This window comes from Dermacentor silvarum, chromosome 1 (assembly GCF_013339745.2).
Source record: "Dermacentor silvarum isolate Dsil-2018 chromosome 1, BIME_Dsil_1.4, whole genome shotgun sequence".
Taxonomy (NCBI): domain Eukaryota; kingdom Metazoa; phylum Arthropoda; class Arachnida; order Ixodida; family Ixodidae; genus Dermacentor; species Dermacentor silvarum.
In genome coordinates, this window is record NC_051154.1 from 198,791,183 (window position 1) to 198,805,849 (window position 14,667).

The window sequence follows — 14,667 nt, forward strand, 5'->3', positions numbered from 1 at the left end:
ATGGATCACTCGGGTCAGTTAAGGAAATAATTTGTAGCACCCACGTTGAAATTCGGGCTGTTATTGGTTTTCTATTCTTGCGCCTAATTTATGGCGCTTGCGACCAGTTTCAAAATAGTAACGGAGTGCTTAAAGACTCGTCTGCACTAACGTTGCGTTAGTATTGTGCAAGTTCGTTCATGTCTCACCACCCACTGTGACTAATAACGATTTTTTTTAACAGTACAGTATTCAAGAAAATAGTACCTTTTGCTGGAAACGGAAATATAGGTTCTCGACTGTTGCACTTGGGTATTTTATCAAGGTTTGTGTGAAGAAATATAGTTCTCGAAGGATTGGCGAATTTGCATTCAGAACCAATGATACATACGTTAATTTTCTTACCAGTAACACTGCTTTGTACTACTACTACTACTACTACTACTACTACTACTACTACTACTACTACCACTACTACTAATACTACTACTACTAGTAGTAGTAGTAGTAGTAGGAGCCGTGATATCTACTACTACTACTACTAGTAGTGGTAGTAGTAGTAGTAGTAGTAGTAGTAGTAGTAGTAGTAGTAGTAGTAGTGACATTACCGGAACTGAAGAAGACGAAGTAGCTCGAAATAAATAAGGCAATGTTGTAACACAGAGCATCCCATCACAAACAACGATCGACAGCATTGAATAAGGTACGCAAAGCGGGTGCCAAGCCCCACTGCAGATCACTGATAACGCGATTGAGCGCGTTCTTGCTTTCATTTTTGGTTTCTTTTGCTTCCTACGGTCTGTCTGGCGAGTACGACACTCAGATTGGCGTCGCATGCGCCACTCATGACGCGTGGTTTTCCTCCGCGCGAGCGAGCCTCGCCGGAGTGGTGCTAGGGGGGGCCGGCCCGTGCATGCGCGTGCGTTTATGAGAGCAAGCAGGCCGGTGCCGGGCGCACACGCGGTTCGTGTGGCCCCCCCCTTCTCGCAGCAGCGGCGCTCTCTTGAGCGGCGACAAGGCGCGCAGGAAAGCTTGACGTCAGTTGCTTTTGCACACGGGACGCCGTCGCCCCTCGCGCCTCGCGCGCGCCGACCGTCCGGCAGCGAAGCCGCCCCGTTCAGCTCGGCGAGGGATTGAATCCAGTCCGCAAGCGGCCGCGCTCTCTCCTCCGACGAGAAGCGATTCTTCCACCCCCCACCCTCCGCGCGAGGAGCGACGACTGTAGCGCGCGCCCGCGCACCGCCGAGCGGCTGGCCCGCACGCACTCAAAAAAGAGAGGAGCGACTCGGAAAACTTTCTCGCGGTGACCGGAGTAAATCGATTTGGATGCCGCTCGAGTTACCGCGCGCACAACCCTTCGCTGCCGATCTCCAGTTGTCGCGGGATTAACTTCTGCGCTCTCTCTCTCCTCCGTGTTCAGGCAGGGGGTCCGACGATCGAACGAGAGAGCAAGTGCGCGCCGCGTGTGGAGAAAGGAAGGAAAAACAGTAAAACGTGCATCGGGGCTTTTCGGCGGCGTGCGACGACTTCACCGACTCGACCAGGTGGACAGCGACGAAGCGGTGAGGCATCAAGCGGCCCTTCGACGAGGTTACTACTACTAATACTACCACTACTACTGCTACTGAAGATATAGAGGAAAGGTCATCATGGTTGACACGGTGATAACGGTGAAGCTCCAGCGTGGAGAAGGCACCTCCTGGGGCTTCCGGCTCGCCGGCGGCAAAGACTTTGGATACCCGCTCTCCGTTCAACGGGTAAGTGGGATTTTCCTCCCTACCTTCGTCTCGGGCAGACTATTCGGTGTTGTTAGTTATCTCACACGCCCACCAACTTTCCTGAGCAATGGTACTAAGGGTCAGACCGAGGCTGCCTGTTTGCCTCCTATACGAGAGAGGCGCCGGCCGAGCCTGGCGTTCGTCTTTCCCGCCCGACTCGGCGGTACCGACCGCTTGGCTCGGACAGCGGGCGCTAAATTCGGAACGCCCTTGTGCAATTTCTCAGAGGACGCGTGTACCATCTCCGCGTTTAAGAGAGCGAGGAAAAAAAAAAAAAAAGAAAGAAGGAGAGATGACGGAGCGTCTGGTTGCATATGCCTCTTGGGTGCGTCGCAACACGAGCTCAAATGACGCGTCTGACATTTGAGCTCCGTGCGCGACAGTGATGTAAATTCACGTTTCGTGTCATGTTTCGCTTGAACCACACCTTAGGGTAAAAATAACGTGCGAATTCGTTAAGTGGGAAATGAGTGCATTTTTGCTGGCGGTCTTCGGTCGTTGTCATACTCGTATCACAAATCGGAAACTATTTTGCCAACTGACTTTATTTTATATCCTATCTCGCGAGAAAAACAGTTGAGTAGTTGAGTGTTAAAATCTGTCCTTTAATGACCAAAGATTCCAACTAGAAAGACGCAGATGTTCTTTTTCTCTAAATAATGAAGGGTGAAAGTGCAAGGACTTCAGAAACTGTCTCCTCTAGTCTTATACCCATGGAGCGATCCTGTAAAATTCTTTCCGATCCAGTTTCCTGGCATGCTGCCAGAGGAAGCCTTCTATGTCACCTCTCGGGTAATTTATGGCCGTTGAATAGCGGCGTTTTGGGCAATGAAAACCCAACATCTTTCCCTCATTTTTTACTTCCCCTTTCTGGTCTCCTCCAGTTCGCTTCCAATCGAACGCACGCTGACATATAATTCCAAAAACACTGAAATATCAATTCTTTAAGTTCGCGAGCCTCTGAAACAGAACAAACTCAGCAGTGGGATGGTTGCCGCGTGCCAAATGTTTCGCCTGAGCTGCGTAAATATAGCTCGTGTGTAACGTGCACCGGCGCTCAGCTCCGTAGTTGACCCGCATGGGCCAAGTCGCAGTATTAGATGCGGCGACGTATTGTATTTTGTTGGAATTGTTAGACTGGTAACGCTCAGCAAGTTTACAAGATGGTTTGGTAATGTGGGAAGGATGGCTAGAGTTCAAATTTGATGTTTTACACTCGAATGGGAATTTGAGCTACCAGATGCGAGAATTCCTTCAGGTCGAGATCCATGCGCCGCTGCTAGGTCTGAGGCCAAAAAGTTTGCTTAATTATCTACGGTGTGCACATCATCTTACTCCGCTCTGGTACCTGGTATTTAGTTTTTCACCGAATGAGCAGATATTCGCAGCCGCAGCTTTGAAAGACAACACTGTCAACGTACGGGATTGCAGTCCTTGTCGGCATACATTTCAAGCAGGGATATTTATTTGAACTGCGGGTTGCACAACTATCTAAGCTATATATTTCATGATCGGTCAACTCAATGTCAAATAGTTCATGTTCGCGTGCGAGGAACGACCGAGCGCTCGAAAATAATGCGTAATGTCAGAGTGAATCCGCCTTGCGATAAGAACACAATACTCGGAGAACAATTAAATAGCCGAGATACGGATACGCCGTGGAGGTGGCGTGGAATGGTGGGGAAGGATAGAAGCGGGCCACTTCTATCTGGGGAATGGTATTTTGTTCTAGGGCAGCTGACAAGTGCACGTTGTATAAGAGTTCGAAACACTGATAAGGAAACATAGATTAGAGTGCCCGAAGATGTCTGGGTGCCCTTTGGCCTGGTTTCCGAGTTCCATCTCCATGCCAATACGATTAGCTTCACGCATATATATCGGTAGCAAATAACAGCTCAGGTACATCTGATGGTTGAGAGCGCTGAAATGCGTCGTGGATCCACGAAGGCGCCAGCCCTGTACTTATAGAGGCTTTAAGAGGAGGCGTATAGCTTTTGCGGAGAAACGCAGCATGTCTATAATTACTTCCGCAGCTGACCATAATTTAGTACCACCTGAATATAAAGGCTGCAGTGAATTTTTCGTTGTTGGCGTTTGTGAGACATTGATTACTATACTAGACTATCTTGAGTTATGGTTGTCAGATGGCAGTGAAAATATGTGCGTCCTGTGTCTGCTCTTTGAGGAGGCGTCATGTGGACGGAGCCCACTTGCTGGGTATTTGAACGTAAACTTCCACATTCTCGAGAAAGAGCGTTAACACTCAAGGCGAATCGTCAGTGAACAAACGTCGGTGCCTCTATCATTCGCTGAAAGCTGACGTTTACCAATTTGGATACATCAAGCATTCTGTGCTACATACATAAAATACATAAAAGTTGCTTGTGCTTGCTTTGGAGACAAACCGGCAGATGACTGAACAAAAGGATAACGTACAGAATTGCTTCGCTTGAGGAACAATAGAAAGTTTTGGCGCACGCTAAAATAAAAATCAATTTAGAGTGTAGAAAAAAAAAAGATTGCTGCATACTATAGTTTCAAATGTACTTTCCGTGAATTCGGCGCTACTGCACTATCTCCCTTCGATGACCCGCGGCTCTTCAGTGTTGGAGTATCGCGCTGTGTTTCTGTATAAACGATTCGTCTTGCTTGGAGCTTTATAGGACTGCACGGTGTGCACTAAGAGTCTACCGCGCCTGCAGAACTGCGCAATAAGCGACATTGGTTCCGCGTTCGCGTTATCTACGGTACTTGCAACATCAGAGAGCAGAACAATCTTTCTTTCGTGTCCCCGAATATATTTTTATCGAAGAGCTTCGTCGCTATGGGGTCCGCTGCTGCCAGCGGACAACGAGGTATACGGAAAGGACAATGCGACCAAACTTCCTGCATAGGGCGTAACACAGAATGTGGGAGTATATACTATACGCACGGCACTGCCGTAGTGCAGTGCTGCTCCTTTCGTTCGGGTTTTTCTGGGCATACATCTACTATGTGTGAGTACGGTTGGTATTGTGCCATTCTTATCTGAAAAAAAAAATAAGAATATAGAAAGAAAGCCAACTACTATGCGAACAATAAAAACGTATCGGCAGCAGGTAAACTTGTCTATGAAAGCAGCGTTATAAGGCGCCTATGTATTTGCTAATCTTACAAACGCTAAACACACACATACACACACACACACACACACACACACACACACACACACACACACACACACACACACACACACACACACACACACACACACACACACACACACACACACACACACACACACACACACACACACACACACACACACCCACACGCGCGCGCGCGCGCGCGCGCACAGCCGCACAGCCGCACAGACACACGCGCACACACGCACACACGCACACACACGCACGCACACACACGCACGCACACACGCACGCACACACGCACGCACACACACACACACACACGCACGCACACACACACACGCACGCACACATACACACACACACGCGCGCGCGCGCGCGCGCGGACGCACAGACGCATATGAGATTAACTAGTCAGGAATGAGCTCTGAATATACAGACGTTTGTTATTCATTCATATTCAGGCGTTCTCTATGCGGTATCAGCATTGCGGCAGTTCTGTATGAGCGAACTATAGGCAGCCCTGTCCTGAGTGTAGCATCTTTGTTTTGGTTACATTTGGTGACAACATGTTGAATGATGAATGTCCTATCTCAATTGAAGTACTTGCCAATGTACATTACTACAGGAAGCATTTTACTGCAGGAAGGCCTCTAACGCGCGGACCTTCGTTTACATGTGACACTGTCTTTAACGAGCGTGTTGCATTCTGCGGATCCTTTAATTTTTTTTTTTTGCGCCAGTTCTCATGGCGAATGCTGATTGGATGAGTGTCACTGATTTTTTTTCTTATTGTAACAACCTAGCCAGATGAAAACTCGATAACGTAGCGTAAACAATACCTATTGAACCACCTCCAATATACCGAGTGACATTGAGTTCACAGAAAGTTGATGGCTGGTTCAGCATGGTGACATTTTGCGCAGAAAGAGACCTTCAAGGGGAGAAATTTGTGGCCAGGTCCGCCACGCACACCCCGCCTGTAGCAACTTCACCACCACCACAACGACCGCCACCACCATCAGCTTCTTAGGTCACTGTTTTCTGGACTGTCCCGCCCCTTTTAACCTTTTAACTGCATATTAACGACCCACAGTTTTACAGCATCTAACCTGTTGTAGTATTTTGTTTCGCGTAAGGAAACAAAGGTAGTAAATCGTAATTTGTACCTGGATTAAAATCAGAGTGCAGGTCACTCAGTTTCTACCTGGCAGTAAAGCCATTTCGCTGTTGTGTAACTAAGAAGACGCAGTTTTATACAAGGTCAAACTTAGTTGGCGGTCTCTTCAGGTGAATGATTGTATCGTTTCTGTTATGTGTTTTACCTCAAAGAGACCGAGGTAGAACATGGCTCGGCTACGCCATTTCTCTCTGTTCTTCAGAAAAGAGAGGTCACAACAATAAAAAGAAAGAAAGAAAGATGTATTACAGAGATCTTCGACATGGGAGTCATCGTGTAATAATAAAGTGTCTTAGTTATAATAGACGAAATGGCGCCGAAATAGCGAGGACGCGACGGCACACAAAATGTAAACCACAAGCACCTACTTCCAACTAAGTTTATTAGTTGGAAGTTCGTGCTTTTGATGTTGGCAAACTGAATGGGTAAATTCAGTTGGGGGTTGGCGCTGTTGGTGTACGTGTTGTGTCTCTTCAGGTCCTCGTTTTTTCCGTGCCATTGCTTATACTATAAGTATGTACCAGTTAGCTGAAGCCTCAGTACTGTAGCAAGTGTCGTGGTTTAGGTAATACCCAACACCGAGTCACGAACGCAACTTGAAACTTGTTCACACGCCTGACGCCGAATTCCTTTCAGCTTTACGGGGACGGGGGGAAGCTGGCGTCTAGTGAGCCTATAACAAACGTTTACAGATTTATAATTACTACCGTAAAACCAAGGTCCCGCTTTTGTATCTAATTCGCGGATCTATTCCTTTCTAAACACTGCAGTGGCTTATGCACTCGAATTGAGCTTTCATCCCCTGTCACTTTAGAAATAACAGTGAGAAAAGTAGCAACTGTTGGAGGAAGAGGAGTTGCTTACTGCTTGTACAACATCTATCGGGGCATATCTGTGACGTGAAATACGAAACTCGGTTATATGTTGATGACAGTTGAAAAAGAGAGAAAGAAAGTGGGGCGCGATCCCCGTCGAGGCTAAGCTTATTGTACGTTGGAGCGAGGTCCTCTTTCACTCGAATCACCTCTGCGTTGACAGGGCTTCATTAGATGAGAGTGCATCACACTCTGAAAACTAAGAAGACGCATTTTTTTTCTCGGAAGACTACAGGCTTCATAGCAAATTTTAAGACTACTTTCTCCACTTTTCCTATCTTTTGCCAGCGCTAGGTTTAGTATTTTCAGAAAGCTTATTTCCTGGAAACAAAAATATTTGCACTAGTCTATTCTGTGCATGTTCAGCACAAAAAATAATAAAAATAAACATCACCGGGATAAATTTTTGGCTATTAGATAATACTTTATCATTTCTGCTGACATGGGAGCCCCGTATGGTGCTTTTATGCCGGCTTGAGACTTTTTTTTTTTTTTTTTGATCGGACAGGTTGGACACCACTGTGACGCAGCATCCTGCGTATCCAGGTGGTTTTTTAAGCGGCTGAAGCAAAGAAGACGCCGATAGGAAATTCCATCGGCTCAGTGAGTCACAAAGGCGGAGGAAAATAAATAGCGCGCTTGCTTAAAACCTCCGCTTTCACTCAATCGCTTGGAGTGAGAGCATCATTGAAACCGGTTCTAAGTGGCGCGGAAAAGGGAGACCGCACGTACGCCGCGGCCACTGCACGTCAACGAAGGTACTCATGTACACAGAAGCGTGGTGAGACGTTCGAAAACCACGCGAAGGAAAGAGCTTTGCAGGAAAAGCCGACTAGAAATGAAGATGACGCCGGAAAGCAATAAAGCTTGTGATGGAAGAATGCACACGACGAGAAGAAGCAAAGATACGCCCGCACGTGTGTGCCACTTGCATTCAAATTGCGAATCGTGTGCCCGACGTCGAGAACGTATAGGCTCTCAGCAGCATATACGAATTGCGAGTGTTCGCAGCGTCGCCATGAGGCACTGATGCCAGTCAGCGAAAAAAAAAAGATATTGCTCTTCGTACTCAGGCTTTGCTTGGCAAGAGGAGAATAGAGCTGCGCACAAACTGACCCCGTCTCTTTTGTGCACGTGCGCATCACAGACGCGCCTTCCGGATATCTGATACCGACGAGAAATGAAAAGTATAGCGGCAGAATAGGAAATAAGTTTTCACGAGGGAAGGGTGGAAACAAACCGCGCATGTCGAACGACGCTTCACTCACGTCGTCAGGTTCTGACGTCGTCTTCCAGAAGCATGCTTTTAAAGAAGGAAGAATAAGGAACCAAGTTATGCACGGAGGCGAAGCGAATTACCTCCACACTCGACCGTTACGTGATGCGTGCTGTCAAATATATTGCAATCCATCTATTTCGGAGTATTGCTGAATGGGAGAGGGGGGGGGGGGGTTACAGAACTGCACATTGCTCAATCGGCCGTGCGCGCGTTTCCCCGGTGTGGGCGAAGTTCGCGGAATCGTTTGCGTACGCTGGCACACGCGGCAGCGCAGTTTCGACATGGGGTTCGCTGCTGTTGGAAAACGGAGAAACGCCTTCCCTATTTCGTTATTCATCGCGCATTAGCTCCGGCCAAAGTGAGCGCGACGTTGCAAATGAAACTGCCAAGCGAATTTCTTCTATACGCCTCTCGCTTACGGCTCTCTGCGGTATATGTGGGTTGCGCGAGACGGCAAAGGCCAACTGTCAGCGCTGTGGCGCCGACGGCCGCCGTGAGCCAAGATGGGAATCTCTGGAATACAACAAGCGCGCATCGCCGATCCCGCCGGACTCCGCGCACGGGGGTCCGCTACGGAGTTGCTGCTGCAGCTGCGGCAGTGCCAAAGGGCACGTCGCAGAAACGCCAAGAGGGCGCGGGCCGCGCGCTTCGCTGTTTATTTTCGGGCGGGCCTCCCGCGACTGGTGCGACCCTTCAACGCGCGCTTCTCTTCTGTTTGCTGCCTCAGCGAACAGAAAAAACACACACACACACACACACACAAAAACGCACGCAAGCAGACCTCCCCTCCGCCGGGTCGCATGTCGCGACGTCGGAGCGCATGCGCCACCGGCAGCCAGCTCGCAATATATCAATGTAGACCTCACGTTTGGATCAAACAGACGTGGTGGGTTTTCAGCGAGTCTCAATAAACGAGAATATTTGTCTCCAAGCCGAGGAAAGGTAAACAATGTCAGCCGAAAAAAGAAAAAAAAAAAGAAATAGGAGAGAAGTTGGAAGAGAAAGTCGAGGGAGAAGCGAACGGCGAGGATGCGCAGAAACAGCGATAAACAACCCAGAATATCACCTGAACACCGCCGCGGTGTTTTTCGCCCCATACCAGAGTTCATCAGAGCCGTCTTCGACGCCGACGCGTACAGAACGGCACGAAATGTGTGTCGTTGCATGCGGTAAACTGCGTTAATTACGAGAAGAAAAAAAAATCATCTAGTGGCTAAGCAACTGTTTTACTTAGAGAACTATGACCAGCAGAAAAACTTGGAACTGGAGGAAAAACTTTCTTTTCTCTCACTTGAGCGCGACGCTGTGAACTGCAATTTTTTTTTTTAGATGTTGAACTTAAATATAAATTTTATCAGAACAAGACGAGAGTGACTGCGGGTGACGGGTTGGTACAGCAAGCACGAAAATTAGTTATTGTCAGGGTGTATTATTACTGTGATAAGCGTCAATAGCTACCAACTACCCGACTGACGTTGAGCATAATTTAGACTTCGGCGGCGGCTGGCAAAGCTGAGGCGTATGAAGTTAGCCTCGCCTCCGCACAACGTTTCGATTTTGGTCTATGGACACGGCCATATTGAAGGAGCTATAGGCTGTTAAAGCACACATCCTTCACTTGTTACAGGCGGTTGCGTCAAGATGAGACATATACTAGTGCAACAGCACATTGCCGATCCTCCTCGCCGTTTGAAGTGGGAATTTATGATGCGGCGGTTTAACCGTATTCGGTGACGATAGTGTAACTCTGTATAGGAAGCCTCCTTACGTAACCATCGCGCTCAGTATGAGCTACAACGCGAAAGCGCGTGTCAAAGCGGTCGCGCGTTGTAGCTCACACTGAGCGGGATAGTATACGCATATTATATGCACGCTGCAGAGCGTGATGTCACGAACATGGCGGTGGCGCTGCCACAACATTTTGTGTGGGTAAAATAAAAAAAAATGACAAACTCTCCTGTCGGGAATTACCTCGCCATCCACAATGATTAGCAGTGCCTATGTTTCCAAGAGCTGCGTTGTAAATATTTTTGTTCGAAGCAGAAGAAGGGGATTGTCAAAGTTCTGGATACTTTGGTTTGTACTAACCATGTTTGTACTAACAGGCACATAGAATACAGTTTGTCCGCAAGCATACCGACCAAGCGACGTTGCATCACTTCTTGCAAAATCGTATTTAGTTTAATTCCATGTCGGACAAGCACTATTAGCTACTTTTACCTCTCTTTCATTCATCGCGTTCAAGTATATCGTTCTCAGAGGTACACGCATGGGGACCCGCGCTGCTGGACGAGCAGAGCGTTTGAAGCGTAAAGCGTTGGCCCCGTTACTGGTGTACAATTGCCCTTGTGCCAGTGTACTTGCGCACTTGCTTTATATTGTGATGCGCATGCGTATACTTAGAACTTGGAAGGGTTGTAACGCTATAGCGTAAGGCCGCAACGTCATGCTGAAAAGCTCAAATCCTTAGTACTTCCTGCGCAAGCTTATGGCCCCTCCTGGCAGTATACCTTCGACGCTGTATATGCACGTTGTGTGCTTCATTTTCCTTCGTGGGTTATACGTATACATATACTTACGGCAGCGTCCCCCAAGGGCGAGCTCCGGCCGTATTCGAGGTCGCCATTTCTCACGAGGCTTAGCGAGAGCGCCGTAATGAGGCGCAATCTACTCACGGACGCCTCGAAATGGCAGTGCGCACAGTTAGCGCAGAAGACAGCCCCCTCGCCCCGCCACCCCACCCCTGATGCGCGGTTAACAATTGGGCAATGTGCAGAAGAAAGGTCGTCATCAGAAACGCGTCATTTTCTTGAATTGCTGGGAATAAAACGCGCGAACCGAGCTAATCTTCCGAGTGTTGTTTTTTATGGCGTGCGTTGTGCCACTCTAATGTCGAAGTTAAAACAAAATACAAGAAGAAAAGCTTCGAAAAAGGCCGGTGGGGGGAGGTTGGAGTTACACGCGTTGGTGCCGGTTCGTCATCGTCTTCAAGATTCCTTCGAACATCGAAGCAACGAGCAAGATTTCTTCGAGCAAAACATTCCAAGGCGCTACTACACGTATATGCGGCGTTTTTTGTTCAGCCCAAAAGCAGGTGAATTTTGATAATTGGCAGCATCGCTGTATACATAGCACGTGCGAGTGCTATGGAAATTTCCCGCCGTATTGGTTTCCGTGCGCGAGTGTAGCCGGGCCTCCGCGGAATGTCCCGGCAATCACGATTCCTCGCGTCTTCCCTGCGAGCTCCGTGGGGGTCGGGTGTCGTCCGTCCGCGAGAATCGTGCCTGACCGTCGTAAGTCAGTGCGTCCGCGCTTGAAAGCGCGCTCTAATGCGTAACATGAGAAAAGTTTCAGGGTCGCCGCAATTATTGCTAATTAGGCGGGCGGGCGACGCGCGCATTGCCATGCACGATGCGGCAGCGCGGCCACATTTAATGAAGCCCGCGGCGCCAATAGGCGCTTTTGTTCGCACGATTACGCGTGCTAGGCACGGGCCTCCACTGTATACTTACGGCCAGCCAAACGACGCCCGATGCTGTTGCGCAACTGAGAACGCTGCAGAGTTGCGTTCTCCTGGGAAGCTGAGCAAACTTTGCTTGTTCAATTTTAATTTTTTTTCGCGCCTTTCGGTTCATCTCCTATTCAAGAATTACGAATATTAAAGAAGTAGCTCTCTCTCGAACGCTATACTGGAATACGAATGTTGATTAATTGACAATGCTCTTTGCGGTTTACATGCTTTGCACGCCGCAGCAGGTGCAATTCCTTAGCGTGAACGAACGGCCAGTTACAGCGTCTGTCTTGGAAAGAAGTGCATGTTTTCCAATTGGTTGATGAATCGTCGTTCGCAAAGCTTCGACGGCAGGATAATCGAGCCGATACAGGGGGCAGAGTTGTTAAATTTAAAAACTCAAAATGAATCTAAGGGCCTTACATGCCAAAATCACCACGAGACCATGTGGCATGTCATAGTGGGAGACTCCGGAATAATTTTGACCGCTTGGGTTTTCTTAATGTGCACGTAAATCTGAGCATACGAGCGCTTTTGCAATTCGCCCCCATCGAAATGCGGCTGCCGCGGCCGGGATCCAAGCCGCGACCTCGAGCTCCCAGCAGCACCACTCCATATAGTTACTATGCTACCGCGGTCACAGCGGCAGCATTTCCGAGGGCGAAATGCAAATACGCTCGTGTGCTTTATCAATCACGTTAAACGTCTCCAGGTGGTAAAAGTTAATCCGGAGCCCCCCCACTATGGCGTGCCTCATAATCATATTGTGGTTTTAGCACGTCACACCGTAGATTTATTATTATTTTTTATTTTTTCTTATAGCAAGGCCGTGTAAAAAGACGGCGACTGCCGCGCCGGGAACGTATGCAGTTGCTCTGTCTTGATTTGTCTTGTTTTGGCTTGTCTTGACACAAGCACACACAAAAAAAAACGAAAAAGAACGAAGGGTTCTTCCGCTAGCATTGTTCGTAAGAGCATCTGCCAACCAATCGTGCATGGTGTTGGACATTATTAGCGAAAGCGGCCGACCGATGAAAGAAAAACAAATCGCTTACAAAAAAAAAAAGGACCCCGGTTTGCAGCGCAGTGAGGACTGATTAAAGTGACGCTCATCGTTGCGCTTTGATTTCCACGACGAAAGGGTCCTTAAGTGCGACGGCGACGGTGGCCCCCACCTCGCCCCAGTTTTTCTCTCTTTATAAAGTGGTTTGCTTCCTGCTTTTTTTTTTACTTACTCTTTTCGTTGTTGTTTTAAGTGCTCCGCGCTAATCGTTCCCGCCGACACTCGTGTCCCATCGTCTATGTGCCGGCAGCCGTGTGGTGACGGCGTACATAAAACGGCGTGGCCCGAAGAAATCGATGCATTATGTAGGCGCGCAAGAAGAGAAGCGTCGTCCCCGAGACGTTCTCGGAGCTTCTGCGGGCGGCTTGCTCGCGGGAGCCCGTTCGTGGGCTTCGCGAGGAGACGCGCACTATTCCGGGCACCCCTAAATATATAAGCGGGCCCCGCGCCTTGTACACAGCGGCGAGGGCACCTTTGGCGAGGGGCAAGTCGCGTCGTCTGGGAATTTTCGGGGCTAAGCTCACACGCTCCCAGTGGGCAGCACCAACCGTCCCTTATACGCTCTTTCACTGTCTGTCCTTCTTTCCATCCCAGAAGTGTAGAAAATGTTGAGCCCAGAATTATTCGGTACCGAAGAGCTATTCCTGCGCGAACATCAATTTTGGAGGCTATATTTTGTTAGGATCCTTTTCTGGAGACTCTATAGTCACTTCTTATGATTCACCCGTCTCGCCGAGTGGTCCATCTCAACTATAGTTCGTGCGAGTTAATGATCACAGCGCATATAAAAAGAATGCCAAAAAAAAAAGGGGGGGGGGGAGGTACGAAATACGGGCCCCTCTTTCCAACTCTGTAGGGGGTCGGACCCCCACATGTCTCATGGAGATATAAAAGTTCCTTCGATTGATTGTTTGACCATTGATTGATTGATTGAATGATTTGTTTATTTATTGACACAAAATACCTTCGTACTCTAGAATTGTTTGTAAGAGCAGATTAATCATTGGCAAAAACACAGCGCAAAAAAGACACGGACACGAGAGTGCGACACGCACACAGCGCTGAGTTTCATCACCAACACGCCCAAGCTTCCACGCTAAATCAGATTAATCAGCCAAACTGGACGTCGGACATAATATTAGCCAAGGCCTTCGGCCAATGGCAAACAATACTTACGAAGGCTTTGTGAATTCGGCCCGCATTTATTAGGCCTTTCTCTACTTGTCGTCTTAGATCGAGAAAAACGCAAGTTCTTGACGGAGAACAGTTCCTTTGAAGGATTTGGTTGGCCGTACGCACAATTCTATCGCAGCGAAGCAATTAACAACGGCTTTAAGCTGGCAATAGTAATTGCAAGGAAAACGAGGAGCCGAATTCACAAAGCTTTTCATTCCTAAGTGCAGGATTGGTTGCGATAAGTCATCGCGAACAATTCTAGGCACCAAGAACTGAAGTTTGGGCTAGTTAATAATTCATACTTGACTCAAAGCGCAAGAAACGAGGACACGAAAAGGAAGACCAGACAGGACGTGCGCTACCTGGCTGGTCTTCCTTCCTGTGTCCTCGTTTTTAGCGCTTTGAGTCAAGTATCAATTCTAGCGTAATATATTTTTGTTAATATGAGCCGGGAATACTTTCTTATGCAATATTCTCGAACTTGGGTATTAAAATACGTGCAGTTATTCATCAGAAAAAAAATAATAAGGGGGAGTTGAAGCAGCCATGTTGGGAGGCTCGTGCACATAGAATTTGGCTGCCAATTTGCGAAGCGTGCGCGCTTCGTAACTCGACACTTAATTCGTGACTGCACCTAATTTGTTTTTCTTTTATTTTTTTTGTTTTTTGTTGCATACAGCAAAAAAATAAACATAAGAATA

The 14,667-nt window shown here is 48.1% G+C and overlaps 1 protein-coding gene across 4 annotated transcripts in view; it reads left to right on the forward strand.

Moving 5' to 3' along the window:
• Positions 1-1,014: 1,014 nt before the first annotated feature.
• LOC119436633 (PDZ and LIM domain protein Zasp-like) overlaps positions 1,015-14,667 on the forward strand; it is a 101,009-nt gene continuing 87,356 nt past the window's right edge. The window contains exon 1 of one of the 4 annotated variants that reach the window (XM_037703556.2): positions 1,015-1,736. In XM_037703556.2, the coding sequence (XP_037559484.1) occupies positions 1,629-1,736 (108 nt within the window). In that variant the 5' untranslated portion in view covers positions 1,015-1,628. The remainder of the gene's footprint in view (positions 1,737-14,667) is intronic. The other 3 variants (XM_037703558.2, XM_037703559.2, XM_037703560.2) reach the window with 3 other exon arrangements.